General features: G+C 46.0%; 1 protein-coding gene across 1 annotated transcript in view; it reads right to left on the reverse strand.

Annotated features, from left to right (window-relative positions):
- The window catches only part of LOC119169335 (carbonic anhydrase-related protein 10), an 89,087-nt gene that overhangs the window by 13,133 nt on the left and 53,643 nt on the right, over positions 1 to 22,311 (reverse strand). The window contains exons 3-4 of the mRNA XM_037420442.2: positions 8,344 to 8,480; positions 2,896 to 3,090 (exon numbers count right to left, since the gene is read on the reverse strand). Coding sequence (XP_037276339.1) covers positions 2,896 to 3,090; positions 8,344 to 8,480 — 332 coding nt within the window. The remainder of the gene's footprint in view (positions 1 to 2,895; positions 3,091 to 8,343; positions 8,481 to 22,311) is intronic.

Here is a 22,311-nt window from a genome sequence, read left to right on the forward strand (position 1 = left end):
TAATAATAATAATAATAATAATAATAATAATAATAATAATAATAATAATAATAACATATCCACGGGTGAATGATGATGAGTGCGGGTCCGTCCATCCCTCCATCTGTCTGTCCATCTGTCTGAGGACATGCTGTGCTGGCTACGCCGGAGGATTGGATTGCCATGGACCATAAGGAGCTTCGCGCCCAATAGCTTTGGGGGCTTTATGCACCAAACTGATAACATGATCATTAGAGACACTGTGGCAGGAAACCTTCAGAAGCACCGATCACCTGAGAATATTTTTTAAAGTTCAAATCTAAATCTGAGCACGTAAGCCTCTCGTATTTTCGCGTTCACCGAAAATGCGGCTGCCATGGTCAGGATTCGATCCTGCAACCTTCTGGTCAACAGAATACAACCACAAAACTACAACGACGCGTAAGCCGAGGGTTGGTTCGAATAAACGCGGCTATGCCGTTAAGGACGCGTACCAACCGACGAACAGTTCTACAACTTATAATTAAACTGCTTTACGAAAGCACGTCTTCACATAGATTACAAACGGAGCATTAAATTCTCTTCCGCTCTGTGTAGGTTTACTGGGGCCCGTCTCGACTGTCCAGTCCGGTGTACACCAGTCACCTCCCAAGCAAACGCCGAATCACTCGTGCGGTCATCGGAGGGTGGAATTCAACAAGCTGACTCAGTTTGCTCGGGTTTAAACTTCACTGGGGTAGAGCGAGATCAAGAGGGGAGAAGTTCGCGCGCCGCTAATCGTGATGGCCGCGTTGTACGGAGAGCACTCGCGTAAGAATCGCCTTGATGGCTTTCCGATATCCGAGCAGCCGGAACGCCTCGTTGCGAGCAATCACGCCATCGCACTGTCTTTCTCGGCGAAGAATTCGCTCGATCGCTTTTTTTTTTGTTTTTTTGGCGATCGCTTACAAAACATGGAAACCACCCGCACGAAAGAGAAGAAGGTGATACGAAAACGAAGACGAGAAGTGGCAGAAGGGCTAGACGAAGGATCCGAAGACACAGGGACATACACAAGTCCGCATAAACGGCATTCCAATTTCTCCCCCCGTCTCTCTCTTTCGTTATATCTTCGTCGACCTTCGAGTTACGTTCTGAGAGTCACTCAGATGAGAACAGTTTTCGGAGAGGGCTCGAATAAAAAACTGCGGTCGATCGTTCGAGAAAACGAAACTGTGGAAAGTATTGCACCTCGCACACGCGTTCTTTCAATTTCGAATAAACTGGTGGTGGGCTAAAAACAGCAGCCTATTTGGAGCGCAAATTTTTTTAGCAGCCGCAACAGCCACAAACAAGCACTCAAGCCTTCATGGTGGACCTTCATCGTCGAATTTTTGTTAGTTGGTGGCCTTAAGAGTAATACCCGGCGTTAAACGTCGTATTACCACGTTCATGCGTGTGATTGCAATTGCTTCGCCCGTGTGGTAACGTAGAGGCTTGCGTATACACTCGCAGTTTAAAATACGAGTTCAAATCGCATTCGATTTGAAAATTAGATATTTAAACGTATTCGGTTATTAGTTTCTCGGGCCAGATATAAATATTACGAATACCTTCAGACCAAATAACTTTATCAAGTGACCAGAACACCTCTAGAGGAGAAAAAATAAGCACTTAACCAATACAATTTATAATATCCACTTTGGTACAAGCTAAACCACCATGAAAGATTTACGTAAATAACACTCCGAGGAATGACGCCTCAGTATATGCTTGATTTATGTAGAGACGAAGGAAATTCCAAGTTGACTTGTGGGTTTGTTAGTTATGTTATAATAACAGAATACGCATATTGTTGTGAGAGTTGGCCATTGCCAATGAGCAGCAACAGAGCTTTGACGGTAAGCCGAATTCCCGCCTTTTTCATTTTAATCCTCATCTGTTCTCTATTACTATCGGGACCAACTATCGGGACCAACTTCAAAGCTACGTCTTATTCAAATTCACGCTTTCGACGATGTGCAATCCATGTCATCTCTCTCGTAGCCGACCAAGTAAAAAAGGACTGAAGTGGGCCTCTGTTTCAGTGCGCAAGATGTCTCCGCGGGAGTTTTTACTTCGGAGGTTTCCCTTCGGTGGAGGTATCGACAACGTAAGAAGGTTGATGCAGGGTTGATAAATAGCAGGGTAGTCATGTGACGTAGAGAAGCATGTGACATGCAAAGTGGCAGAGGAAGCGCGCTATATTACGCAAACCTCTTGACCACACTAGTGATTACACTCAGGCGTGTGCAGAGGAGAAATAAAAAGGTGCCCTCCCAGTACTTTGTCTTTGCAGTGTGTTCACATCGTAAACGTCTCAGCAGGAGGGGCCCATTACAGCAGAGAAGAGAGGAGAGAGGCTGCAGTAAACCTCCACCCCCATATTACTAAGGAACCCTATGTACGCATGTCTGTGATCGCACTGCACTCTACAATGCCCTCCGCACTGTGTTTCTAGTGAAACGATCTCAAAAGATTGTGGTAGAGTGAAATACGCCATAATGAAGTTGCGTTACAGTGATTGAGATCAAATGTCAGAACAGTTTATCACACCAATGCACTGTTCCCATCTGTTTAAAAATTATAACTGATTAGGTTTGTGTGACAAAACTTAATATCTTTAAGAGGCACGCTTTAGTGGAGGGATCTTGTCTATTGTGCATTCTTTAACACGCACTTATTTAAGACGGAGTACCCGGGCGTTCTTGCTTTTCGCTTCCACCGACACATGAATGCCATGGTTAGAAATCGAACCCGCGTACTCAATCTGAGCAGCCCGACACCGACCTGTTAAGCTTCACCTGCTCGGTGCGTTTTGAGTCGGTAGGCCTTTTTGGCAGCTGATTCGACATTGTGCCGTCTATGTACAGACGAAGCGTCGCTGTGAGCGCTCACCTCTGCCGGGAAGACGAATCCGGAGACGGAGTGCTCGGAGCCTCGGTCTTCGGTGCGGCCGAAGTGCAGCCGCAGCTCGTAGACGCGGTAGCGGTACGACAGCGGTCCGAGGCTGATGTTGACGCCGCCCAGTTCGTCGTCGTCGGACAGGCGGAACACGATGCCTTGTCCCGTGTTCTGCAGAAGCCCGTCCACCTGCGTCCGCGAACAGTTCACCCCCCGCTGAGAAGTCTTGCCACGATCAAAGTTACATCACCGAATGACACATAGTAAATCGAAGCCAACTGAGGCACCGATATCAGAAAGAAGGACGCGCTAATGCCAGGCCATCATTCAGCTTGTCTATGATTGGGTTCAAGACATGTGGAGCTTTTAGCGGCGACAACGGCTAAGTAGCTAAACGTTTTCGTTCCACCAAGTGAAATGCATACTCATATTCATTAATATAACGCTGCTGTGCCTTGTAAGTGTTTCTTTAACGCGGTGACAGAATAACCGAAATAGGTTATTGCGGGCAAGCCCGCTTCTCGAAACATTGGCTGCAACGGCACCCTTTCTTCAATGGTTTCTCATCTCTTTAATGCCTGTTGTCTCACGATTCTTACTTAGTTACGTAAAAGCAACTTACTAAAATATTTGTTCCAACGAATTTATTTTGCGTCCATCTGTGCATGCAGTTCTGTGCATAGCAGCTGACCAGACTAATCACTGTCTTGTCTTTTCCTTGCCACCTTTCTTTCTCTCTCTCTCCCTCGTTATTGACCATATGAACCATACCAATTTAGGTACATTTAGTAATACTCAACGCTATCAAAATAAAGTTAAAATGATCGACACAGAAATTAACTACCCATATAGGATATTTTTAGATGGAGTGTCAATTGCGAAGAGGTTGAATTAGTTTTCTTACCACATGCACGTACAGTTGTTAATATTGTCTACTCTTTAAAATAGTCTGGTTTTTTTTATTGTCCGCTTAGGATGCCTACGATTGTCCATATTAAACAGATCGGTGTTGCCGTGCGCAGTGTCTAGCCGAGCTACGGCCCAACATCAAAAAGTAAACATAACCACCCATCATTTTGGCAAATACTCTGTTTGTGTACTCTATTTAAGCACACTCTGCTTAAGCGAAAACATTGAGCTCCTCACGGCAGCCTTGGCACGTAATTTCTACCTTAGTTGTTTCCATTACAGAAAGGCCCCGAGTTATTTCACTGCATCCTGAATATAAGCTGAATGATATCGGTCGTGATATGTATTGCGTTATCTACCGCAGTTTAATGCTGACTACACACAGAAGAAAATAGATGCCACGGACGTTATATTAGAGCCACAACCATTTCTTACTCTTGGCGAAGAGTGGACGCGATTGAGCGGTAAAACTAAAGCTTCTTTGGCCGCTGCCCCTGGGGAACGTATTAAACCTCCTCCGCACGCGAATGGAAGCATGTTTCTTTCGAAGATTGTTTGATTGTTTCCGAAGCAGCGGATCACTCGACCAAGCCTTCGTAGGACGTAGGGCCCGAATAGGGAGTCCCTTCTCGCGCCACGGCTGTACGGTCTCATCTTTTTCTCCGACGAGCCAGCAAGATGCCTGCAACGGTGATTCGAGTTATTACTCCTCGATACAGGCCTGCACGTCTCGAGTTTTTAGAAGCGGGGGGCGGTACGGGTTCGGGCAGAGAGCGGGAAAGAGGGACGAAGGGACTCATTGTTCGAGTGGGCCAAGTCTCGGCGCGAGATCCTTCTCCGGCCGCTGGTGCCATTTGTCTCGCGAGGGGGCGTAACCGTCGCGAAATGGGTTCTTCTCGCGATGCGCTTGGCGGGAGTGCCCCCCCCCCCCCCTTGTTGTGCACCGATAACGAGCCTCATTTCCGCTCTTTGTCGCCCCCAGATATCGGCAGAAGAAAGCGGCCATCACGTCCGGACCAGCTGGGGCCGCCCCACAGTCGCTGCTGCGACGGCATTGCGACGACGTTCGTGCGAGAACGGCTTGAGGGTCAGTGGCGGCGCCTGGTTTCGCGCGCTAGAGTCATGATTGCGTACTAATCTGCTGGGCGACAGCTGTTTTGCGTTTGAGAAGACTCAAGGGAATAATCTGCGCCGGCGTCTAGACGGGCATTGCGTCGGCATCCGTGTCGCGTGGTGCGAAATGCTCGTCTGAGGCACAGAAACTGACTATGCGTGGAAGGGAAAGAGAGAGGGGGCAAGGAGGAAAAAAATTGCCCGCAGCTTCCCTCGGGGGAACACTGAGGAGGATGCGGACCATATAATTGGTTAACGGGGTGTTAAAGTGCGACTTACTTGGGTCGATGGCTAAATTGGTTAACGTGGTTGTGAAATGGGGTGTTAAATTGCGACTCACTTGGGTCGATGGCTAAATTGGTTAACGTGGTTGTAGGAGGGGGTGTTAAATGAGTGAACACGTACACACGTATGCGAAAGGGCGGCGCTGGTCGAAGGGACGTCGATCATTGTGTTTGTGGATTCGTTGGAATTCATTTCACCGGAACCTTGGACGTCGACGCGCCGTACAAAGCGAGCGAGCGCCGACCTTGAGTATATATACAGCACGACGGCGCATGCACTGTCAGCTGTTGAATGTTCTCGAAGCGCGACGCCGCATGCGCGTCCACTGGAGAATCAGGAGAATTGTAGATGTCGAACGCGGTGTGTAGAGGAGGAAGGGTGCACAGATGGTGGAGGAGTGAAGCGCGCGCGGTGTGTAGAGGAGGAAGGGATGCACAGATGGTGGAAGAGTGGGCGACGGCGCGACGGCGCATGCGCGCGCGTCAGCTGTCGAATGTTCGAGAAGCGGTGCGGACGGCGCGGACGGCGCACTACAAGGCGCGAGTATAAGATTGATTGATTGATATTTAGGGTTTAACGTCCCAAAACCACTATATGATTATGAGAGACGCCGTAGTGGAGGGCTCCGGAAATTTTGACCACCTGGGGTTCTTTAACGTGCACCCAAATCTGAGTACACGGGCCTACAACATTTCCGCCTCCATCGGAAATGCAGCTGCCGCAGCCGGGAATCGAACCCGCGACCTGCGGGTCAGCAGCCGAGTACCTTAGCCACTAGACCACCACGGCGGGGCGCGCGAGTATAAGATGCTTCTGCATCTAAAAAAAGGAGAATGGTGGCGATTTCATTCATGCACGTACGAGCACAATATACCGGCTTTATTGTCATCATCGTGTAATTTTGATTAACCTCGAATTAACCTCGAATGGCGGAACATGGGAGAGGCCTTTGTCCTGCAGCGGACGTAGTCAGGCTGATGATGATGATGACTTTAACAGCCAGCAGCACCCTATATTAGAAAACATTCCGCAAGAATTATCCAATAACGTTAGCACTATACGCGTAAATACTATTATCCATGGTTCTTATTTGAGTATGAGTGAGATGGCGTAATGCACGTGAGTATATTTTATGCCGATTACCACGTGTTTTGCTTACTGCCACCTAATTAAATTACGTAATGGCTGCTGATAAGGAACACACCTCTCATCTAGCTCTGTGGTGCTGGCCATTCAAAACCGTTTGTTTGCGGCAGCACGAGATAACAATGAACGGTATGAGCCTGCAGAAAAAAAAAAGGGGGGGGGGGCTTTTTTTTTTAAACCATGGCAACCGCTTTAAAACTTTCAGTCGGTGAAGCTTGCCGCTGCCGCGGGTGTTGTTGCTCTCCTAGATAAGGATCATACAGAGAAATAAGGCACGCCGCTATTTATTAATCTAATGACTGCTAAAGAGGGTGATTACACCGAACTATATAAAATTCACCAAATAAAAATCACGGCTATATCGTGCCTTAGTGTTTTTGCAAAAAGGTACCACGAGATCTGGTTATTTATTGTTACTAGAATGAGTTGCTACTGCTGCTAATATTTCAATAGTTCTCTCAATTTTGCTTCGTCGTGGTACTCTCGGTAAATCTGCTAGCGATGGCACGTTACACGTGAATAACCTTCGCGAATTTCATCATTCACCATCGCTGAATTAGGTTTCTTATTTTGAGAACTTTATTCTGCCTAAATATTTAAAACAAAACCTAGGATGTGTTCACGGAATATTGTTTAAGGTAGCACTTGAGATAAATTCACTCAACCAGAAGCTTTACGACTGGTGATGTTAGAATTTATGAATTGTAAGACAGAGTCTAACACATGCCAATTCTGACGAAGCCACTGGTGTCTTTTCTAGGTGATGCTATTAATCTTTGCATTAAAGTACAAATATGAATGAAAAATATGAACTAATCAAACGTACGACTGATAAGAAAACTGCTAAGCCAAAGAAAGGTGCGTCACTTTTTTTATCACAGGATTATTTTTTAGCGCCGGAAAAATCTGATTACGAGATGATCGCATGAGTCCAACAATTGTCATCTTATTTTAGGAACAATTTCAAATTATTTCGCCCTGGAGCCGTAGCGGTGAAAAATAAATAAACGCTACCAAATTAATTAACCTTCGTTAACTAATTCTTACGCAATATAATTTTTTAAGTAGGCGTTGTGGGGCCCCCTCCACACACACACACACACACACACACACACACACACACACACACACACACACATACATATATATATATATATATATATATATATATATATATATATATATATATATATATATATATATATATATATATATATATATATATATATATATACTGAAGCTCATTCTTTCATTTTTGGGGCACCCAATTGAGCCATACTCATTCGGCCAATGCACTCGCGGAGAGGGAGAGGAACACATCCAGAAATCTTGCGTCTCGGCCACATAGCTAATCAACCAATCCCTGTTGTAGTTAGTTTATTTATTTAGGTACTTTTTCAAAATAAACGGTGTTAATGCAGTTGCAGCTCTTCATTTTTTTCTCAGCCGCACATAAGGCTTCTACCATATGATAAGATAAGAAAAGGGAGGCGAAACAAAAAACAATGATAAAGAAAAGGCACTCAGCCAGAGGGCATTCACCCTGAAAACAGAATATTTCGGAATATGACAGCTCAATGTGGGATGAAGCTTTTCATTGTTTCTAGAATTAAAAGGTTACGAACGTACTCCGAATGTTCGAGGGAAGGAAAAGCTTTTTTCTTTTTCAAATGTGGTGCACTTTTGTTCAGAGAAATGTTCATCATTTCGGTTATATTTTGTCACTTTCCCGAGCACAGTTCCTACAGCAAAAAGTGACAGCGCGGGTAGATTGGCCGACAAGGAAAGATGGTGGCGATGGGTGTCGGAAGGCCTGATAATAAGGTGTCTACTTCGACTTGCCGCGAAACCTGTGACATGCAAGCCCCCAATAGGGTTTTACCTTGTGATATAACAAGATTACATAAATGCGCAAGTGAACACTTACAGAAATGAAACGGGAAAAAAGAGGACGCGTCGAGATATGGTTTCGCCAATAAAAGTATGTACCCTGTGATTTGAAACTGCGATCGGCTTCAGGTTGGGGTCGAAGAGTAGCTGCCGCGGTTCTATGTTGACTGGAGACTGCCGACGTCCCGTGCTGCAAAGGCTCCAGGCAGGGTTCAGCCGACCCCAGAAGTCCGGACCTGCGGCAAAAGATGTCACCGGATATTAAGCTTGTATATCAATCAAATTTAGATAATTAGGTTGCCAAGTTTATGGAGGAAACGACTCATTACTTGAGACGTGCGTTGAGCATGCTTCACCTTGTAGTGTAAGTAAATGCAGAAAAGCCAGCTTCTAGTTTGTGCTTCCGTGTGGAGATTTGGTGTTGTAGCATCAGAACGTAATGTGCTGCTGATTATTAAGGCGAAAGCCTGGCAGCCTTAAATGCCTTGTGTCCGGGTCATCCTAAGTGAGAGCTGACGGAACATTGTTAGATTTATTATTTTGTTTTAAAGACCTAGCCATTCATAAAGATGTTTTGACAGGCAAACATCTTGGCGTGAAGCTCCTTCTTACGGGAATATACCAACTATGTCGTTCAGACGAATAGCAAGCAAGGATGAACCTAGATGAGTAAGTCATTAGTCAATCAGCTGCCTTTAATACTTTTTTTCGAAACAATATTCCAGAGGCTTGGCTCTGGAGATAAATATTACAACAAATTGCTCGCTTCAACACAGTTGTATGTTGGTCATTTCCTTTGTGTAAAAGGTAGCGTCTCAAAAAAAAAAAAAGAAAGCGTGGATAAAGTATAAGCGACGTCTTCGGACAGCGTGTGCGTACATTTTTTCATAGCGAGCACCGAACATGAAACCAGGTGTAACGTAACGGGAGGAGGAGCTACTCGATGCCGTTAACGGGATGAACGCCTAATCACAGTTGATTACCGTTACTGACTGTCACTTAGGTTGAACAAACACAAGGTGTGTACAATGCACTCAATGACCGCCATAAGGGGAAGAGGCTGCGGCGTTGTTAAGGGGGTGGTGATTATCAAAACACGTCGCGTGACGCGTTCATGCCTCGTCGGTGTAAACGCGTGCTTGTAATCGCGACGGCTTTGTTGAACCTCGCACGTTTGCGTGTGCGCTCGGGAAGCACTTTGTTTGTTCGCGGCTACGTTATCTCTTCAGCCGACCTTGTTTTCTGTATCCTCGTGTAGAATGAGTGCGCCGCATTCTGCGAAGACAAGGAAAAAAGATGAACGAATACGACAGGCACAAGGACAGTAAGAGAGAGAGAGAGAAGGAAAGAATTGACGCGAATGAAGTTCCAGTGCGGAAGTTTCAATCAATCAATCAATCAATCAATGAAGCTTTATTTTCATAAATAGATATATGCAATTACAGGGATTATTTGGACCGATAGCCTAAAGTGGCTAGTGGACGGTCCAATACAATGTGCAACATAAAAAAGTGTACAGGTCAGCTCTGAGGTAACAACAACAACACAGTAATACATTTTTTCTTGCAGATATGCATACTTATTAGCTTGCAGCTAGTTTCTATACATAGGCACTTATTAAAAAAATACAATGAAAATCGAATCACACACACATGCTTACATGTCTTGACTCCACAGAAAAAATGATTTACATGCCATGCTGAAATTACGTGCCGTTTTAATCTCTAGGGGGACCGTGTTCCATATTTTTGTTCCACTAAACTGTATCAGTCTTTCTCCGTAAACATTAAAACATTTGGGCAGATTGAAATTACCATTCGAAGCATGTCGCGTATCGCGTTTAGGAATTGAAAAAAGATCAGCAGGCAAAGGTGAATTTCTATTAATTATGTTATTTACTGAAACAGCAATTTTGTAGTCACGCAACATCGGAACCGAGAGAATGCGTTGTGATTGGAAAATATTACTTACTGATTCACCTTGGCTTATGATTTTCAGTGTACGCTTTTGAAGTCGTTCAAGAGTTTTTAGATAACTGTTGTACGTCAAACCCCACGATTCCAGACAGTAACCTATGTGACAATGACACAATGAAAAGTAGAGTGTGCGGAGTATAGCTTGTGGAAAATATTGGCGAGCTTTTATTAGAGAATAGCAGCCATAGGCTAGCTTTGCGCACACACTTTGTACTTGCTCATGCCAGTGTAAGTGTTCATCAAAAGTGACGCCTAAATATTTAAAACAAGGAACTTGTTGAATAGGAGTGTTGTTTATTGTTAGGTTAAGAGATTCAGCGTCAATATGTTTCCTACGAGAGTGAAACACCATATACTTTGTTTTAGTACAGTTAACAGTCAGCTGATTCCTGGCAAACCATTCCGAAATGTTCGATAAATCGGTCATCGCGTCATTTTGTAAATCTGCTAAGGAGTGTCCTGTGAAAACTAAAACAGTGTCGTCCGCGTACATCAGTGCCCTTGACCTTTGTAGGGATCGCGGGACATCATTAATATAAAGAGAGAACAATATAGGGCCCAAAACTGAACCCTGTGGCACCCCGCATTTAATATAACCGTAGGATGATTTGATGTCACCAATGACTACCTTTTGTTTGCGTGCCGATAGATAACTAGAAAAAAAATCAAGCGAGTTACCTTTTATCCCATAAGAATGCATTTTTTCCAGTAAAATGGAATGACTAATAGCATCAAATGCCTTTCGTATGTCTAAAAATACTGCTATTGCTATGTTGTTTTCATGTAGCGCGGAATTAATATATTGCGTAAGCATCGAAACAGCAGTTGAAGTGGACCTGTTTGCAACAAAGCCGTGTTGCTGGGGACAAAGTACATTCTGTTCACCCAGGAAGCGCCTTAATTGCGACGAAATTAGTTTTTCAAGCGTAGTGTTAATACTACTCAGAACAGATATTGGTCTGTAGCTGTCCGGAAGATTCCGATCACCAGATTTATCTTCGATATCCTCTGCACTGTAAGGTAGCTCAGCTGGACGCCAAGAAGCGAAGCGATAGGACTGTCATAAGTGAGGGCTGCCTGGTTTGGACAGAGAAGCCGCAGAAGTCTAAAGGAGGCTCCAGGGAAGGCCGTGAGAGAGTTCGCAAGAGGGGATGGGGGGTGGGGGGTGGATGATCTCCATCTTCCGACAACGGGACGGCGTGCATCACAGGCTGCCGCAGTCTAGCTATACAGCAACGCAGCTCGCTCCACAGATGTGTGCATGCGCGCGCGCGACGCTCGAACACCGGCACATCGCCGCAATCGATCGCGTGGTCTCTCTCTGTTGCTGCCAAAACACGGGCCGCTGTTCATAAGGCAGAAGCGGCAGCTATGAAGAAGTTCCGCCGTTGCGTATATAACTGGTCGTCGTCGCGGCCGCTGTTTACCTTGTCCCCGAGAACAGCACAAGTGTCCGTCCTTTCCCAGCACATTGATCGAAGCCGGAAGAGAGCTTCGCTGAAAAAGTACGCTGCGGGTGGGAGTATAATGCGGCTGCAAAGGGGAAGATGCGCCCGAAGCGAGCGATTTCCAAGGCACGCGAAAGTGCAGTCGACAAGGATCTATAGTGCGAGCAAGTAGACGCAGTCAATGGCTTCCACGTGGCGACGGTGACCCGATTGGCCCACCTGCGCTTCGCGAAAGTGCGTCGATTATTCTCGATTTTACCGGGACGGTGGCTGCGCAACCTAATTCTGACGTACTACAGTGCCGATGTACTGCGTTAATTGCTTTTTCGCCGCGTGACTACAGCACACGCAGCTCCCACAGTGGTGGAGATACGCGCAATAACCTTGGTATACATAAAACGTCTGGTAACGGCCGTCTTGTAGAGGTATCGTGGCGGCTGTCTTGTAGACTCGCCCATGTCCGGAAAACGAAGCCCACTGAAGCGACTCCTCAGCGACAGCGTCGGATAGAAGGCAGCACGCAAAAGAACAGAGAAAGGCACACGCGTGCTTCGAAGAACCACGATATAAATTCATCCCGAAGTTTGCTCAGTCGTGCTTGTTCGTTTTTGTTTGTCAAAGGGAAGTTGGGCAGAACGTTTATTCAATCCACTGCCATCGATTATTCCTACAGCGAGCTCGCCTAATGCCCCTCATATCTCTTCGAGGGGTCGACTTGGCTTTGTATTTTTGAGGACTGAGTATGAAATGTTAGAACCGGAATCTCTACCGCACATGACGTATCACGTGAGCGTGTATACTGAAAAGCGTAAGTAGCGAAATGTGGTACTATGCCCATGTGGAAGGCAAAGCGTTGCGATAGGCTTCGGATAACTCTGACCACTCAACTTCTCTGGAAGTGGTTATCTACACTCGAGTGAACTACGTCCTGTACATACGAAATTGATATTCAGTGAACATAACTTGTGTAGTGGGAACATCTGTTTTTAGAACTTCGTTCGGAGTACAATGACATTGCTCCGCGTGAACAACGAACTAGTTTCTGAATTGTGGTCGACTTTGTATTTTACTACATAGGAACGCTAACTTAGGGCATGCAGGAACAAATTATTACGCATGGTTAGCACCACCGTGGTCTGAGCCAAAATAAATGATTGATGAATTCGTTACGACTGCATTTAAGATGAAAAAAAAAGCAAAATAAACCCGGAAGACCAGAGCTGTAGGTCGTCATTCCTCAGTGGGCTGGCCAATACACGACCAGGAATTACTAGCTTTTTCGAGCGTCATATTATCACCCCCTAAATTACTGCAAAACGCTCGAGCGTGTGCGGAATTCGCCATCTTTCGTTTCGTGAATAAGTAAACTGAGTCACACAATCGTAATTTCAACAGTATCCTTTTTTGAAAAAAACAACAACAAAATAGTCAGCCAATCTTCTCATTAGCGAAGTTTCCATCCGATAGTACGCTTAACTTCATTGTGATAAGCGTGAACGCTTGCGGTGTGTGCGCACTTTGTTAACAATATTCGCTCCGCCCGCTTATGACCGATTTTTTATTGTTCGTTAAGATATTTTCGCGAATGTCGTCGTCCCACTGCGCAGGTCAAACTTTCGGATGTCACGTTCGCTCCCATTCTAGAGACACAACTTGACGCACGTCAGCCTAGTCGGCCTATGTACGGTCTGTCGTACCTCCCACACTTCTGCAAACAGTGCTAGGCAAACTTCTCCACAGTTCGCTAAAAAACATATCTCGCAACTGTGCATAACGCACTGTGAATGTCAAAGCCCTTCGAAACTGTGTACAGCGATAACAGAAAAGCGCGCGAAGCCTCGCTAGTTCGCGCGTGGTTCGTTTATCAAACGCGGAGGACGGCGCTTTCTCACGAGTCTATACCGCTCGCATTTTATCCCGTTTCCGGTCACACAAAAGCCCGTATGTGACAGTTTCGGGAGTTCGCGCAGATCGAGGCCGTGAATGCAAACTGTCTCAATCGTACTCCACATAAACACGCAAGCGCATCGAAGCTGCACTCGGATGCCCAACTCTGTCTGTCTCACGCAAACACGCAACCACTCTCCACGTACCAGCGCTTTTCGAAGTGTACGAAACGTTGGCGCCGCTTATTTTTTTTGTTTCTGTTTTTTCCGGTCACGACGCCGCAAATGAACGCGACCGCGCACGTCACGCCGATTCTCTTTCGAGCGCGACAATTTCGACACAGGCTCTGCGGCGTAGATAAGAGTGCCATGAATCAAGATCCGCGATGGACGTGTCTACCCGCGAATCTTCTCTCTTCGTCCTGCCTTTCCCCCCATTCCCGCTCCCATTTCCCGTCGACTACCCTTCCCCCGCCATCTCCCACTCTCTTTCTCCTTCTTACACGCCCCCCTCCCTCCCGCATCCCCGTTCGCTTCTGCTATCAGATAGTGGCTCGCAGATCCGGCACTGGAAACGAAGGGAGAGAAGGGAGAGAACCGCGTCAAAGAGCGCGCAGCCGCCACGGTCACGGCTGGGCGCTCGCGTAATTAGCCCATTAAGGCTAATTAGTTCCGCTATTATTAATTGAAGCGTCCGATTTATGACGGCTTATCGAGAGCGCGAAAAGATGGGCTGCGCTAGTGCGCGCTGCTTGCAGCCGGCTATCTCTCGCTCTCTCAATTAAGAGAGAGAAAGAAAGAAGGAAGAGATACGTAGATGAAGAGAGCCCACAGCGACGAACGCACAGCGAGAAGAAATTGGCGGCGAAAACTCGCCAGCGACTTGGTCGAGATTAAAAAAAACAAAACAAAAACGAAACGCAGCGGCGCGCTTGATCACTCCGACGCGTCTTCACTGCACGATCATGAATTTCGTAAAACTTTTTTAAAAAGCCCGCCGCGGAAGGCTAGCCCGCGGGATTGATGACGATTGCTCACGGATTAAACATCGCCTTTCACGAGCGGGCAAGCTGTACTCATTCATTTTTTAACAGTTACCTCCCGCGGCCCGGCTTACCGAAGATATTCGCGCTTAAATCGCGGTGCACACAGCGAAGTTTCCACGCGCTTATAGAGATCGTTAGTTAGGTGGCTGACCCTCTCTCGAAACGTGTTCTTTTTTCCTCCCTCTATATGTCTTGGGTGCATATTTTCCGCGCTAGCTTATGGTTCAGTCTCGCACAATATTCTTCAAAGGCGCAAGGTGTTTCAGGGTGGTGAAATTATGATAAAGATATATGTGACCAGTGTCATAAAAAAAAAGAAAACACGTTGCCACAACCGTGCGCTTAGTGGTTACCACGAACTTCCATTTGTGCTCGAAACACGTTGAGAGGAGAGTGACACTAATTAGATGTAGAGTCATTAGCTCCGTATGAGCGCCTTAGACCGTTGCATCTACTCGCTTTTCTCTTGCATGGTCAGCGTGCTGCATACCAGCTGTGCTTGGATTAATTATATTTACTCAGAGAAAAATGATGTTTAAAACTGATTCATAAGCAGCTGTTGAATGTTAGAACCGATACCGATGTTTTAGCGGAGAGATGAACATTTATCGTCCTTTTTTTTTTTAAAGACACGAGCGCCGAACGAATGTCTTGTCTTCCATCCAAGAACTTTCGGTGGAGCCCTTACGTCTTGTTTACCGAATATTCAGAATAACTGCAAATGATTTCTGCGAAAACCCGCAAGGTGGCGGAAGTGTTAAGAAAGGCAAAGACAACCACCCGATGGTTGCACGAGGCCCCAAGAAAATCCACACGGAGAAAGAGAGAGAGAGAAAAGAAGGCTAGGAGATTAACCAGATATTGGAATCTGGTTTGCTACCCAGCACTGGGGGTGGGGAAATAGGGGCAAGAAAGAGGGGATATATATATATATATATATATATATATATATATATATATATATATATATATAGAGAGAGAGAGAGAGAGAGAGAGAGAGAGAGAGAAATTCGCGTGCACTCGGGAGAAAACGAAAAAAAAATGCAAACAGGAAGGGCGTTCTGGCTACAACGCTTACAGGGCCTTCTTCTGTGAAGTTGCATCTTGTCAATATTGTAAATGCTTTCCTCCGGGAGAGGTTGATTATCTAATTTGCTGAGTTCCTTACGAAGGCATAGTCGCTGTTCACCATACTTTAGGCAGTCACAAAAGACATGTCAAATGGTTTCTTCGCTGTCACAGTGGTCACACGCTGCGGTGTCGGCCATCCCCATGCGGAAAGCGTAGGCGTTGGTACGTGTAACGCCCAACCACTGCCTACATAAAAGGGCCTCGTCTGCTCGGCGAAGCCTCGATAAGTAGGGTCAAGCGAGTGCAGTCAGGCATGTTTGTTGGTGCGGCTGATTCCATTGTGACGTGGTTTGTTGACGAGCAAGCCAGCGGAGCTGTCGTGCAGCATCGGTTCTAAAAAGTGGTAGTCGTAGTTCATGATCTTCTGTGTGGGCTGAGCGGGCAGCTTGATCGGCCCGTTCATTGCCGATGATTCCGCAGTGATTGGGTAACCTTTGAAAAGCAATTTGGTGCCCTTTCTCAGTCAGGTTGTGTACAACCTCTGTTATATCTAGTACCAGCTGCTCGTGCGGCCCATGGCATAAGGCTGATAGCAGAGACTGCAGTGCCACCTTCAAGTCACAAAAAATAGTCTACATGTGTGTAGGTTGATCAATGACTAATTGTGACGCAGTGCGAAGGACGGCCAATTCTGACGCCGTTTATGTTGTTGCATGGGATGTCTTGAATTTAACCTTTGTGACCAACCTTGGTATCCTGACTGCTCCGGTTGAGCTGTTCGGCAGAACCAACCTGTCAGTGTATATATCTATGGAGTCTTGGTATTTTTCATACAAGAGAAGTAGTGTGAGCTGGTTAAGAACCGGTGACGACAAATCGGCCTTTTTCTGGACGCCAGGTATGATAATATGAATACTTGGTTAAGCGAGGCACCACGAAGGATTCACAGGTTTAGCGGCAGGAGAAAATGAAGTTGTAATCGATTCACAATGTGCGGTCGCTGTTTGTATTTCTCAAAAAAAAGCTCCTCAGTTGCCGAAAAATTTGTCCAGGCCCAGGGTTCAAACCCGGACGAAGTTCACGCTTTTCTCTCGTGTTGCCGGTACCGTGGCCGCTGGAAGTTTCTTTTTCAAAAGACTCGGTCATGCGTGATGCATAAAGAAAGAAGCTGGCAAAGAAATCTCAGTCGGACCAACAAGCGGCGTACATAACGAGCCCCTGCTTGCCATGCGCACCGGTGCACAAAAGAACGGTCCGTCTTTGATCCGCCCACACCGTTTTTCTTCAACGGGAGAAGAGAGCTGTTTGCTCGACCATTCGAACGAGCCTTTTTTGGTAAACAAGGCGCCGACTGTATGCTGGACACAGACGGAGAGCGCATGCCCCTAATACTTTTTCCTCAAGAAGCGGCAAAACACGGAGAGTTCGACCCGCAAGAGCACGCGTTATGCTTTCCAAGCGTCGGGGCGCCTTTGTTTTCCTTTTTAGGGGCGAAGCTCCTTAGGGCGTGGGCTGTGCGTCCCCTGTAGCCTGTATGTAGCCACCTCTAGTTTAGTTCTTGCAGTGTTCACTAGATGGCGGTACCGTCCCCTGTATGTAGCCACCTCTAGTTTAGTTCTTGCAGTGTTCACTAGATGGCGGTACCGTCTCCTGTATGTAGCCACCTCTCGTTTAGTTCTTGTGGTGTTTACTAGATGGTGGTACTTGTAGCTGATGATGAAAAGATGCAAGATGTTATATTTGTTTGCATCAGAGCAATAACCATTGTTTGTGTTGTGCCATTGAATGAGCGACTACTGAAAGCATTCTCTGTGGTAAAATGCGGCGCTGCAGTCTCAACATCATTACTTGCGCTAAAGAAATGAAAATAATCGACGTAGTTTTGACAATACGATTGACAATGTGATTGTGAGGCACCCCGCAGTAAGATGGCTCCAGAAATTTCGGTCACCTGGCGTTCACCTAAACCTAAGTACTCGAGCCTCTAGCATTTTTTTTTGCCTCCACTTGAAATGTGGCTAAATGCGGAATCGATCCCTCGAACATAGTTTCCTAAAATTAACTAGAGAGGACCCTGGCGCTGCGATATCGTTCAGCGACCATGGGAATGATGGGCAGTACACACATTTGCCTAGTCTTCGTACTTGCGGCTTCGCTTATTGCCGTGTTTTGGTTTTGTTTTGAAAGAAAGATTCAACCCTTTCGAACTTCGTGATCCGATTTGGAAAGCTAAGTCGAAAAGAATAAGGTGATGAATTGCAACCGCTGAATATTTGCTGATTTTTGTTTCGCGAGAAAACAGCTCCAAGCCACACGAACACCTACGGAGCCAAAAGCAGGCCAGAAGTACGAAAATTAGACAAATGTGTGTACTACCCATCATTCCCACGCTCGCTGAAGTGCCGTGCGTTGCAGCTCCGATAGACTCTAGGGCCAAAGTTCCCTCTAGTGTATATTAGGAAACTCTATGCCCTCGACTTTCAGGGAGAACAGTCATGCACAACAACCATTAGACTGCCATGGCGGGCAAGTTCACAAACTGGTGCTCGTTGGTGCCACTTCTAGAACAAAAATACAGCCCTCATCAAGCTACTACTGCTTTCCGCAAAAGCATATCTTGAGTGAAATGATGTAAACACAGCATCAAGGACGCCCCGCCGTGGTGGTCTAGTGGCTAAGGTACTCGGCTGCTGACCCACAGGTCGCGGGATCTAATCCCGGTTGCGGCGGCTGCATTTTCGATGGAGGCAGAAATGTTGTAGGCCCGTGTGCTCAGATTTGGGTGCACGTTAAAGAACCCCAGGTGGTCGAAATTTCCGGAGCCCTCCACTACAGCGTCTCTCATAATCATATGGTGGTTTGGGACGTTAAACCCCACATATCGTCATCATCATCAAGGACGTATAGCTTTTGTACCAACTACACCATCGGCTCCCACAATGCGTTGCCACTCTCATGCATCGTCTATACAACTGCTCACAAATATAACCTTTTATTTAAATTCAACGTGCGCCATCGTCAACACGTTTGTGTGGCCATGTCGACGAGAAGGTGATGTGCGCCATCTGCTGATCGGTTATCCCAAGCACATCACACATAGACAGCGACTCGAACAGGAACCTCACTCGCTGGACGCAGCGCAAACGTTCTCACAGACAAAAATACTAGTTAGGTCCCATGACACCGGGGAAAAATCACAAGACAGCGAAAGTGCTTCAATGTTTCTTTATAATTATCTAACGACGACAACATTTGTGGTGAGTATTGAGTGAACTAGAAACTATGCGCCGTGTTTGTAGGGGAGATGTGTTAGAACGATAATCTTTTCTAACTGATGTTTAATTTACGGATAATTTGTGCTCTGTCGTGCAAGACTACATGGGTGAGTGCGCTCCACAGGAATCGGGAAAATTCCACAACTGTGTACTAAAGATGCGAGTGTTAAAAAAAAAACCCAATAACACGTGAAACGCGTGAAAGAGAGAGAGAGAGGACACAGGAAAAGTGCAGGTAGGGAGAAGAAAAAGACACAGAAAGATTAATAAGGGAAGGTTCAAAGGGAATAATGACATAAAAGAAAAAGAAAAACAAATACATAGAAAGAGGAATACATAGATAAAAACCGATAAGCAAAAGAAATAAAAACAGCAAAACACAAACAGAAAGAGAGAAATAAGGAGAGCCATACAAAGGAAGAGAAAGAAGCAGAGAGAGGGAAATAAAATGAGAATGATAAATAGAGATAGTGAGAGAGATAGAGATAAATTAAAGAAAAAGACATTAAGACAGAAAGAAAGAGAAGTAAGGTAGGGAGGCCGCCCAGCTCTATAAAGGTCATTCAGCTCCGCCCTTTTCAGGCTTGACGCTACTGGTGCGAAGCCATCATATTTTTTTCTTTCTGAATTCGTTTATCTCAATAACAAAGTGGAGAGGCGTAGCCGTCAACAAAAGTAGAAAACAGTGACTCATTCATTAATGTTTTTATTCGGTATTAAGAATACATATAAAAAGTAATAAAAAGTACATGTCACCCACATACAGTGACACCAGTGCACAAATATAGCTCTAACTTTTTACGGGCTAGTGCTTCCTACAGGGAAGCTTAAAGCGTGTTTACACCGACCGCGAAACAAAGGCGAATCCGGAGAGCGGACGCGGATTATCCGCAAAAGCGGAAAACCCGCGGCCGCTAGCCCGGGTTTCTTCAAGACCGATCTTTTCCGCGCGGGAATGTTGGCCGCTTTGACCGCAGCCAATCAGGGTTCGAGACGCGCGCGCGCAGTATCGCGTAGTGCCGCAATATGGCGTCCTGTCCACCATGAATTGGTGGACTGCTTCGGCTCCGTGGAGGAGCGGGCAGAAGGCAACGTGATTGATCTGAACAGCCACGTGCCCTCGCCGCCTCTGTGCTTTGCAAATCCGCTAGCCAGCTTGCGTGCTCCGCATTTGGTGGGAACGCGCCTTTACAGCGAGCACAGTCGGGCTCAGGTTCGACTCGCTGCGTGTTTACAAAGGGAAAGAAGCCCTGCTTCGCACTATGTTGGTCGACATCTTTTGTTTAGTTACCGTTCACTGACGCAGCGCGTTCGTTGTCGTGTACATTGTTAGCTGCTATGACTGCAGCATTTGACGTCATGAAATGTCGTGTGACATGAGTGAAACACTGGTTTAGTGATGCACTAAAGCTATTTATTGGATTTTCTCTCGAGAAGCTGTAGTGTAATATTGTACGGTACAGAATAAGAATATTTGTTTTAAAAATTCTCATTTACACCTAGATTATAGTCTACACAGACACAAACGCCGTCATTCAGTTTTTCTAAAGACAAGTAATATGCGTTGGGGGTCATGTTGGTATGACACTGAAACCGAACCGTGTGGAAGAAGGAACACAGCCCCGCCGCGGTGGTCTAGTGGCTAAGGTACTCAACTGCTGACCCGCAGTTGGCGTGATCAAATCTCGGCTGCGGTGGCTGAATTTTCAATGGAGATGAAAATGCTGTAGGCCCGTGTGCTCAGATTTGGGTGCACGTTACGGAACCCCAGTTGGTAGAAATTTCCAAAGCCCTCCACTACGGTGTCTGTCACAATCATATGGTGGTTTTGGGACGTTGAACTTCAGATATTATTGAAGAAGTAACGCGAGTAGAAGGCGTTGAAGTCTGCGTCTGTCCTTTCTACTTTTTTCTTCACATGTGTTCCGACCCCCGCGCAGTTTTATTTCAGATTCAGTTTTTAGACAACGCAACCAACGTTATCAACGGAGTTTTGAGATGACCAGTAACGAAAATACAATAGTGATACATTGAAGTACGCACGCTTTGATGCACAACTTCCTTTTTTTATATTATATTCTCGCGTCTTTTTTCTTGTCATGTTGCCTCAATAAGAGGTGTTTGATATATTACGCGCGGAATATTTTAGGGGGCGGAATTGTCACATGCGTTCGCGAGCTGTGGTATGCTGTATAGTATTCTGTCGTCGTCGATTGGAGTCATGCTTCGTGTGTAGCATGCTGAGCATGTGCTCGTGCCAGGGAGAAGTATTCTTCCCCTGCCTTCGATTGATTGATATGTGGAGTTTGACGTCCAAAAACCACCATATGATTATGAGAGACTCCATAGTGGAGAACTCCGGAAATTTTGACCACCTGGGGTTCTTAAACCTGCACCCTAATTTGAGCACACTAGCCTACAGCATTTTCGCCTCCATCAAAAATGCAGTCGCCGCAGCCGGGATTTGATCCCGCGATCTGCGGGTCAGAAGACGAGTACCTTAGCCACGAGACCACCACGGCGGGGCCCTCCGCCTTCGAGCGTCTTGTAATAACTTATCAGAAGCAAAAAAGAAATAAAAAAAACAAGTGCTCTTGGCGTAACGCGAGAAAACCACCTATAAATGTAGAAAAGAAAGCAGCAAACGTAGAAAAAAGTAAACAAGACAAATATACAGAAAAATAGAAATAGCAAGAAAGAAAAAGAAATAGCTGAATAGAGAGGAAGCGGTAATAAAAATAAGGAGAGAAAAGATGACCGAAAATACGAAAAAAATATAAAAGAAGAAATGAGAAAAGAAGAAAAAACTGAAGAGAAACAAAGAGTGTTGCCTATAGCTCAGTGCTGTTTGCTGGCTTTGCACTCTTAGCGCAAAGCTGCATTCATTTGTAGGTTATATTGCTGACTTTTATGGGTGACGTTCTTTACGACATACACATCAGTGATTACTTTATACATTTTCGTTTCTCTATGTCTACATCGTAAATATAATCTTCGGTGCTGCGTGAGCGCTCCCCAACGTTCCTCAAGCGCCCTCAGCTTCATCCTCCGTTGTGATTGATTGATTGATATGTGGGGTTCAACGTCCCAAAACCACCATATGATTATGAGAGACGTCGTAGTGGAGGGCTCCGAAAATTTAGACCACCCGGGGTTCTTTATCGTGCACCCAAATCTGAGTACACGGGCCTACAACATTTCCGCCTCCATCGGAAATACAGCCGCCGCAGCCGGGATTCGAACCCACGACCTGCGAGTCAGCAGCCGAGTACCTTTGCCACTAGACCACCGCGGCGGGGCCATCATCCGTTGTGTTCTTCTTAATGTTGTCTTCGCATTTTCGTCTTGCGTGCCCCAGTCTTGCG

This window comes from Rhipicephalus microplus, chromosome 2, assembly GCF_043290135.1.
Source record: "Rhipicephalus microplus isolate Deutch F79 chromosome 2, USDA_Rmic, whole genome shotgun sequence".
Lineage (NCBI taxonomy): Eukaryota > Metazoa > Arthropoda > Arachnida > Ixodida > Ixodidae > Rhipicephalus > Rhipicephalus microplus.